The sequence below is a fragment of the Leucoraja erinacea genome, chromosome 19, assembly GCF_028641065.1.
Source record: "Leucoraja erinacea ecotype New England chromosome 19, Leri_hhj_1, whole genome shotgun sequence".
Lineage (NCBI taxonomy): Eukaryota > Metazoa > Chordata > Chondrichthyes > Rajiformes > Rajidae > Leucoraja > Leucoraja erinaceus.
The window spans coordinates 9194708-9204218 of NC_073395.1; the positions used below are offsets into that span (position 1 = coordinate 9194708).

General features: G+C 44.6%; 1 protein-coding gene across 1 annotated transcript in view; it reads right to left on the reverse strand.

Annotated features, from left to right (window-relative positions):
- Positions 1 to 2711, reverse strand: part of LOC129706188 (actin nucleation-promoting factor WASL-like) — a 59132-nt gene extending 56421 nt beyond the window's left edge. Inside the window, exon 1 of the mRNA XM_055650248.1 lies at positions 2284 to 2711. Coding sequence (XP_055506223.1) covers positions 2284 to 2403 — 120 coding nt within the window. The 5' untranslated portion in view covers positions 2404 to 2711. The remainder of the gene's footprint in view (positions 1 to 2283) is intronic.
- Positions 2712 to 9511: the final 6800 nt, after the last annotated feature.

Below are 9511 nucleotides of genomic sequence, written 5' to 3' on the forward strand. Positions count from 1 at the left end.
ATGGTTTATTATTAATGTCTAATGTTTTGTCATTCTTAATTGTCACTGTATGTCATGTTGTCACTAGCGAGAGGAGCACCAAGGCAAATTCCTTGTATGTGAACATACTTGGCCAATAAACTTATTCATTCATATAAGAAAAACAATTGTGGCAAGATTTCAAATGAGTTTCTCAATGGTTTTAAAACTTGCTTACATTTCTGAAGCAAACCATGCACATTTAAAAACTGATGTAACACAATGACATCCTGCACTTCAAGCAAACTACAGCTGAACAATTCACTCCCAATTCATGTTAACAGCTCATTATATATGAAAAGTAACAGAGGAGAAATTTTCCTTCCTGCTTCGCAGTGTTTTGTGAAAAGCAATGAATAGGACGGTCCTTCCTGTGAAGGCATCCAAGGGTATTGTGTCAAAGGCAAATTGCTAATACCGCAATAAACACAGTACTTGAGTAAATCGCGGCAAAACGTTCGTTTTTAATTCCAAGGACATATTTTATAATTTTGATATTCGGTAAACATATACACAAAACCATAATCAATTAATATAAACCAACATTGTAGCATGCGAATTTCAGAAAGGTTTAACCCCGTCGGTGGAAATTTGACACTCATAGCACAAAGCGACCACATGCTTTAAGAAAATACGAGCATAAAAGCCAATTCCTTAGCTAACACGAGTCTGAAGGGGGGTCTCCACGCGAAACTTCACCTACTTGGTTTCTCCAGAGATGCTGCATGACCCGCAATCACTCCAGCATTTTGTGTTTATTTTATGAGATTGAGAAACTCGGCTGAAAAGGTGTTACTTTGTAGAAGCTACACGTTGCGCAACAAAATAACATAGGTGGGAGTCTTTTGCCCAGATGTCTTCGAGGGTGGGGAGGGGAGAGAGAGAGATAAGAGCAAAAGAAATCAGCGGGTCAGGTAGCATCTTTGGAGAGAAATAGTCTGACGAGTTTTGAACGGGTCGGGAATCCTTCACATATGCTGCCTTGTCCGCTGAGGTCCTCCAGAATTTCAGTTAGTTTTCCGCTCAGAAATTCCAACATCAGCAGTCTCCTAAGTCTCTGGCCTGCAAGGGATCTCATGGGTAGTGGGAGAGTTGTTGCCTTAATAGCCAGTGACTCGGGTTCAATCCTGACCATGGGTTCTGTCTGTACGGAGTTTGTGCGTTCTCTGTGTGAACTGCGTAGGTTTTCTCCGGGTGCGCCGAATTCCCCCCCATACTCCAAAGCCGAACAGGTTTGCAAGCTAATTGGCTTTGGTATTATTGTAAAGTGCCCCTAGTGTGTAGGAAGGAACTGCAGACGCTGGTTATACACTGAAGATAGGCAGCATATTCTAGAGTAACTCAGCGGGACAGGCAGCATCGTGGGAGAGAAAGAATGGTCTCCACCCGTAATGTCACCCATTTTTTTCACACAGAGTGGTGAATCTCTGGAACTCTCTGCCACAGAGGGTAGTTGAGGCCAGTTCATTGGCTATATTTAAGAGTGAGTTAGATGTGGCCCTTGTGGTTAAGGGGATCAGGGGGTATGGAGAGAAGGCAGGTACGGGATACTGAGTTGGATGATCAGCCATGATCATATTGAATGGCGGTGCAGGCTCGAAGGGCCGAATGGCCTACTCCTGCACCTAATTTCTATGTTTCTATTCCTTCGCTTCACAGATGCTGCCTGACCCGCTGAGTTACTCCAACATTTATGTCTAGCTTCGGTGTAAATCGTCCCTAGTGTGTGTAGGATAGTTTTAGTGTGTGGGGATCGCTGGTCGGTGCGGACTCGGTGTGCCGAAGGGCCTGTTTACGCGCTGTATCTCTAAACTAAACTAGAAACCACATGCAGTCAGCCAACCACCCACCTCCCCCGGGCACCAGCCACCGAAGTCGGGGTTTGCATCCTACAGGTAGACACAAAATGCTGGAGTAACTCAGCGGGACAGGCAACATCTCTGGAGAAGGTACACAAAAATACTGGAGAAGGAATGGGTGACGTTTCGGGTCAAGACCCTTCTTCAGACTATCCTGCAGTCTCGACCCGAAACGTCACCTGTTCCTTTTCTCCTGAAATGTTGTCTGACCCGCTGAGTTACTCCAGCTTTTTGTGTCTTATCTTTTTGCATTGCTACCACTTCGGCGGGCTTTGCTCGGGCCTAGGTTGCGAGGGCCGGGGCTTGGGCTTCTTTCTCCCCGGGCACCGAGTGCGGCCCAGGCCGGGACCAAGGCCAGGCTACCCCTCCTCCTTGAGATCGGTCGCACACTCACTCACTCACTCACCAGGCACTTCCTGCCCAGGCAGTTGAAGAGGCACTCGTTCTCCTGATGGGTGAGGAGAATGGAGCCGACGTTGGAGACTCGCCCCCGGCTCCCGCCGCCGCTCTGCTGGTTGGAAATCATCGGCTCGGAAGGGAAAGGGGGGGGGAGAGAAAGTGAGGACTCGGCCGCTCCTTCAGCGACGGCTCCGGCTGCCGCTCGACTCCATCGCGGCCGTGGTGGTGGCGACGGCGCCTGTGCTTCTATCTCTCCCTCCCTCTAGCCACCCGGTGGTGGCGGTAGCTCGCTCCTCTCCGGCGTGTGCGTGCACGCGCTCTCCCCTCCCCTCCCCTCGGTGGCGGGTCACGGCGCTCGCGTGCGCGCGCTCTGCTCGCCCCGCTGCCTCGAGCCCGGCTCAAGTGGCGGTTACGACGTCCGCGCGCCCGCCGCTGCCTCGAGCCCTCAGTCACAGTGCTCGCGCCCGGCTCAGTGGCGGTTGAGACTACGATGCCCACGCGCGCCCTCCCTCAGTGACGGTCACGGCGCGCGCCTGCCCGCCCCGAGCCCTCAGTGACGGTTACGGTTGTGACGTCTCGCCCTCGCCGTCGTCTCCAGCCCAGCCCAGCCCCCAAACCGTCACCCATTCCTTCTCCCCAGAGACGCCGCCTGACTGTCCCCGAAGAGCATTTTGTGTCCATCTTGGGTGGACGGTTACCGGGAACGAGAACGAACGAACGAGCCGCACTTTCACGGATTCGAACTTGCTTCGCTTCACCCCCAGTCTCGGCCCGTTCACACTCACTAGCTTTCTTTGGAAAATAACACGTCCACCTTCGCGTTTGTTATTGAGATGTTGATATGTTTTAGGTAAGGGACCTGTGAGTAAAGTGGACTGGAGAAACATGAAAGGGGGGGCAGGTCAAGGTAAGGGGTACTTGCTTTTACCCTGAACTTAAGTATCCCTGGCAATGGTGTCCAAGGTTACGGGGAAAGAGGGGTGGGGGGGGGGGGCATGGAATCAAGGGTACAGGACATGGGGAGGGGGGTGGGATAGTATGTGAGTTGGGGGAGTATGTGAGGGGGGGGGGTAGGATGGGGGGGTAGAATAGGGGGGGGAGAGAGGATGGGATGGGGGGGAGTAGAATAGGGAGAGGGGAGAGTAGGATAGGGTGTTGGGGACGAGGCGGGGAGGGTCGAGGGAAATAGGAGTGGGACAGGAGAAGTTGGGAATTGGGTAAAGGTAGTTGCTGGGTAGTTAGGAGTAGGTTGGAGGTAGCGATCCCCTGGTCTGACGAGGGAGCTGGCAGGAAGCAGCTGGAGAGGGGGAGCTGATGTAGTGGTGGAGTTGGAGAAATCTAAGCAGATGGGAGGAGATTGGTGAGGAGTAGGATTAGGAGTTACCTTGCAGCGAAGTTGTATGAGGGAAGGGCAAAAAGGAAGCTGGATGAGTTGTGAGCAAATAGGGAAATAGGAGGGAGTTATGAAAGGGGTAGCTTGGGGAGGAAAAATGAAGGCCGAGCGAGAGGTTATGGAAAGGAGAAATGTGGGAAGAGATTACCGTGAGAAGAGAAACATTGACGCAAAATGGGTCAAGAAGGGGACATTAAGAACTAATTGAGATGGGAAATAAGGGAATGAAAAAGAAACATAGACATAGAAAATAATAATAATAAACTTTATTATGGACTCAAGGTCCAGACAAAGGGCAACATTATATTAAAAATGCATTGCATATCAAATATCATAAATATATATAAAATCATGGTACATCACATAAAAACATCATAATTTAAAATAGGTGCAGGAGTAGGCCATTCGGCCCTTCGAGCCTGCACCGCCATTCGATATGATCATGGCTGATCATCCAACTCAGTATCCCATCCCTGCCTTCTCTCCATACCCCCTGATCCCTTTAGCCACAAGGGCCACATCTAACTCCCTCTTAAATATAGCCAATGAACTGGCCTCAACTACCTGTGGCAGAGAATTTCACAGATTCACCACTGTGTAAAAAATGATTTTCTCATCTCGGTTCTAAAAGACTTTCCTCTTATCCTTAAACTGACCTTACCCAACATCGGGAATAATCTTCCTGCATCTAGCCTGTCCAACCCCTTAAGAATTTTGTAAGTTTCTATAAGATCCCCCCTCAATCTTCTGAATTCTAGCAAAAGACGGAGAAAATGTGAACGAATAGAGGAAAAACAGGAGAAGAATTTATGTGGGGGATTTTAAAAGTCAAAGAGTTTTAGCTCGGATGCAGGGTTTTGAAACACGATTGGAGGTCAAGGGATCAGAAGATATTTAACATTTTACAGCAAATTGCATTTTATCATATCGGTTAAATATCTGAGCAAGAAGAAAACTGCAAAATAAAATAATGGGGATAAAGTGCAAGCCATTTTGATTAGTGATCACCTTCAAAGTTTTGGGGCTTTAGTTTATGTTGTTAGCAACATACTCTTCTGTCATCAGAAATTTGCAATGAAGATAACACAGTAATGACTAAATGATGACAATATTTTGTACATCAAACAGCTGCTGTGAAAATTTGAGTTCAATGTCTCATCAACAAATTGAGGTTATTGACTTGCTTTAACTAATATTGGAACTTTGCACCATCTAAATGTGTGATCCTGAGCATCTGATTGCCTGCCAATTTATAAAGTCTGACCTCTCTGCACGTCACTTGCAGTGTCATGTAGCTCAAAGTACAATGCCTTATGAGTTTGAGTTTAGCTTATTGTCACATGTACCAAGGTACTGTGAAGTTGTCTGCTAACCAGTCGACAGGAAAACAATACATGATTACAATTGAGCATTCATAGTGTACAAATACATGATAAAGGCAATAATGTGAATAACTTTTAGTGCAAGATAAAGTCCAGTAAAATCTGATCATAGATAGTCCAAAGTAGATATAAATGCTGGAGAAACTCAGCGAGTGAGGCATCATCTATGGAGCGAAGGAATAGGTGACATTTCGGGTCGAGACCCATCAGATTGATGTGGGGGTGGAGGGGGGCGGGAAGATGCGGAGACAGTGGGCCGTGGAAGAGCTGGGAAGGGAAGGGGAAGGAGGTAGAAAGCAAGGACTACCTGAAATAGTCAAATCAAATCTCTTTTGCACTTCGAATTCTTTGACATCCATTAATCCAGCGAGACCCAACCTATGATTTGTCAAAGTTTATGAATTTGCCCTACTCTTCCTCTAGTTTTAAAGATTAGGGATCTTTTCTGCTGACATTAAACATCAATGTTAAATTGTCCAGCCATTTTTTAAGATTTGTGCATATGAATTCCCACGTCCCTGTGATTTTGCCTTTTCTTCAAAAACACAAAGCCTAAATGTATTTTGCTTTTACCACTTTCACTGCATTTTATACCAATTCTTTTGGGTTTTTTTGCAGTGGAGTTGAACCCACACACTAATCAACATACTCGTGGCTTCACCTACATCCTCAAAGAGGCTTCTGTAGCTTTTCTGTGTAGTTTAGTGTGCAGTAATTTTTAATGACCTTGGCAAGTATTTCAGGTTTAATGGTAGGCCAGCATTCTGTTGAACAACGGAGGAATTTAATACATTAGATTCACTGATTTTGATTACTCTAATCAACAGAAGCACCATTGTTCAATGCATCTTTTCTACAGAGTTACTAATCTTCTTGTTTTAATTTGACATGGCATAATTCCCATTTTGACAAGATTTCACACATTTGTGCACACTACACAGTTCTTTATAGATCTCTAACCCAATGCCATCAATAAAACTTCATTGACCACCAGCCTGGAATCAACAAATACAAATTTTGCTAACTTTTTAAAAAACAAATAATCTTTTAAATGTCATTTTTTTGTATTAAATGTCAGGTTTCTGCATCACATAGTAAATTTTCTCCAATATTGCCTAATTTTGAGTAATGCCAAAGTCTGATACATAGTAAATCAGGATTATAAATCATCACAAATTAGGTAAGACTTAAATAAAAGCTAGCAAAAAGGCAAAAATCAGTAAAATTACCTACACTTAGAATGAACTTTGAAGTGAAGTTTGAAGACATTGTCCTATCATTTTATTACTTTTTCCTTGAATAAAACAAAAAATGCTGGAAATAACTTGGTTGGACAGGCAGCATCGGCGAGGAAAAGTGAAATTATTATTTCATGTCGTTTACCTTTCATCATAATTGGAAAAACTGGAGGTAAACTGGATTTAACATTCAGTGAAGAGAAGAAAGGAAGCAGAAAACAAAATAATGTTGGATGGATGGTGGGAGAAAGTGAGAAAAAAAATGTAAGTGCAAGTCAGAGGGATGGTAATGGGACAAGAAAAACAAACAAACAAAAAAAAGGATCTGGTGAAGGTGTAAATAGAAAACAAACAGAACCATTATCTGAAATTATGAAAGGAAAACACAGTGAGTGATGGATATCTGAAAATTGTTGAACGCCATATTGAGCCTAAAACCCACTAAAATACCTAGTCAGATAACATCAGGCAAGAGGCAGGGTGGAAGATTGCAACCTTCACGTGGTCCGCCCTGTTTCGACTAATGCAAATCAACTCGATGTGCACAAATGGAAGATCAAATAGAACAAGTTGTCCAACAACTTTAGGCTGTGCACGCCACACGAAAGAAGAAGGCAAGAGGCAAAGCAGTGTGTAAATACACACATTCAGATTCAAGGACAGTTTCTTCCTAGCTGTTATCAAGCAACTGAACCATCCTACCACAACGAGAGAGCAGTCCTGAACTAGTATCTACCTTATTGGAGATCCTTGGACTATCTTTAAGAAAGAACTGCAGATGCTGGAAAAATTGAAGGTAGACAACAAATTAAATGCTGGATGAACTCAACGGGTGAGGCAGCATCTATGGAGCGAAGGAATAGGTGACGTTTCGGGTTGAGACCCTTCTTCAGACTGATGTGGGGGTGGGGGGCGGGAAGAACATAAGAGGCGGAGACATTGTCTGTGGGAGAGTTGGGAAGGAGGGAGAAAACAAGGACTACCTGAAATTGGAGAAGTCAATGTTCACAGACTGGGTTGTAAACTACCCAAACAAAATATGAGGTGCTGCTCCTCCAATTTCCGGACTCACTCTGGCCATGGAGGAGGCCCAGGACAGAAAGGTCGGTTTCGGAATGGGAGGGGGAGTTGAAGTGCTGAGCCACAGGGACATCAGGTTAGTTAATGCGAACTGAGCGGAGGTGTTGGGCGAAGCAATCGCCAAGCCTGGGCTTGGTCTCACCGATATAGAGCAGTTGGCACCTAGAACAGCGGATAACAACGGCATTGCATGTTAAACTCCCTACTCTGTGGACCGAAGAGCCTGACATCTGGTTCCAGCAGGCAGAGGCACAATTTGCTCTGCGACGGGTAACTGCGAGATTAAACAAAATACTGTTACGTGGTCAGCGCGCTTGACCAAGCAACTGCGAGGTGAGATAAGACTGATGATACAAGGTGAAAATATACCAGGCAAAGAAGTGTTGATTTTAGCATCATGTTTGGCACAGACATCGTGGGCTAAAGGGCCTGTTCTTGTGCTATACTGTTCCATGTTCGCAGTAATAAATTCAACAACATACCAACCAGATGTACAACCATGTTCTAATTTTATGTTTTTTTTACCTGTTAGCTTTACTGTAGTCTATATCCTCTGGTAATTGACGCTTCCGGCGCTGATAAATGTTTCTCCTTTTTCCCTTTTTGAAAACTGTGGCACCACCTTCTCTCTTAATCTCTGCTCTTCATAAAGCTACCCAAGCTGCTCTGGTGCCCCACTCCTATTCTAGTACCTCATGCTACACTGTCTGCACACCCCCCCCCCCCCCCCACCCACCCCCCCCCCACGAAACATTGCACACAACGGTTCCCCGGGTGAGTGGTGGGATATTGCATTGGTGAATGGGTTGTGTTAGAGGACCAGGCCTCCCGTGTGACTGGGACCCAACAGGTCCCACTTAGTCTAGTGCTTTCTAAAGAGGTGGCTGGATTGAAATCCAACCTTTGATTTTAATGTGTATTTTAATCTAAACTAAAATGATACCCAATAAACTGTGTAGCCTAATTTTGTCTTGCAAGGTATTTACATGCAACAGTTTTCCTCATGTGCATCATGGCAATAGATAAATTAATCGTTTGATTATGACAGATGAAATTATATATTGATGATATTTTTCCAGTGCATTGAGGTGCCTTCTGTTGGTCTTCTAAGTCTCTAAAACATAGAGGATGACAGGGAGAAACAAGGAACTGCAGGTCTTGAAAGACCTGACCAGAAAGGTCGCCTATCCAGAGATGCTGCCTAACCCACTGAGTTACTGCAGTAGGATAATAGGGATCTCTTCTACCTGGTGAACCATGAGTTTTGTGTCAGCTTTGGACCTGCACATAGCAATTTTCTTAATTAACCAATATCTGTGTTGGCATTCAAGGTGTTGGTAAATTTCATCATCAATGTCTGTCATCATCACGAGGTGGCTCCTGAAATATGTGAAATGGTCTGTATTTTCCAGGATTGTACTGTGAGCCTTTATTGTTAGTAGGTAATATACTAGAATGGGAAGGTTTGGTAGAGGGCATTTCTCTTGTGGCTTTTAAATATAATGGCCATCCACTTATTTGTATCCATGAAAGTATTAGCGATATCTGGTAGCTTGGCGTCCAAGTAGGTAGACACAAATGACTTCAATACTGTAGCTCAACTAAGATTCAGGTAAAATAGTTCTGTGCAGGTTCTTTAGATCGATCATTTTCCAGTTAGTTCTGAAGACTAGCAGCACTCCAGTGGGCAGTTTGTTGGGTGTCGTCCTCAATGCTGCAGTGAAAAAGATAGAAAAAGCATTGGGTGAGTGCTGCAGCCTTGTTTGACATTTGTCCTTACCAGGATTAGCTGTGGTATAGACCATCACATTGTGAAAATTATACTGGAAAGGGGAGTATTTGATTGAAGTACACCATAATCCAATTTTGTTTTGGGTGCTGGAACTTTGCTTTATTTGAAAAGGGCTGTGACCTATTCAAGTACTGTAGTATACTTTTTTTTCCTGCTCATATTTACATAAATTGACATATACATGCAAATAGGATCTGAAAATACTTACCTACTTGAAGCCTGCAATGCTTAAAATCATGATCTAACGAATCTGGCATATCATGATGACCTGTATGTTGATGGCATCCTTCATCTGTTAAACATTTCCAAGAATCAGAACATATGAACCCAAATATAATTGTCTTCCTTTA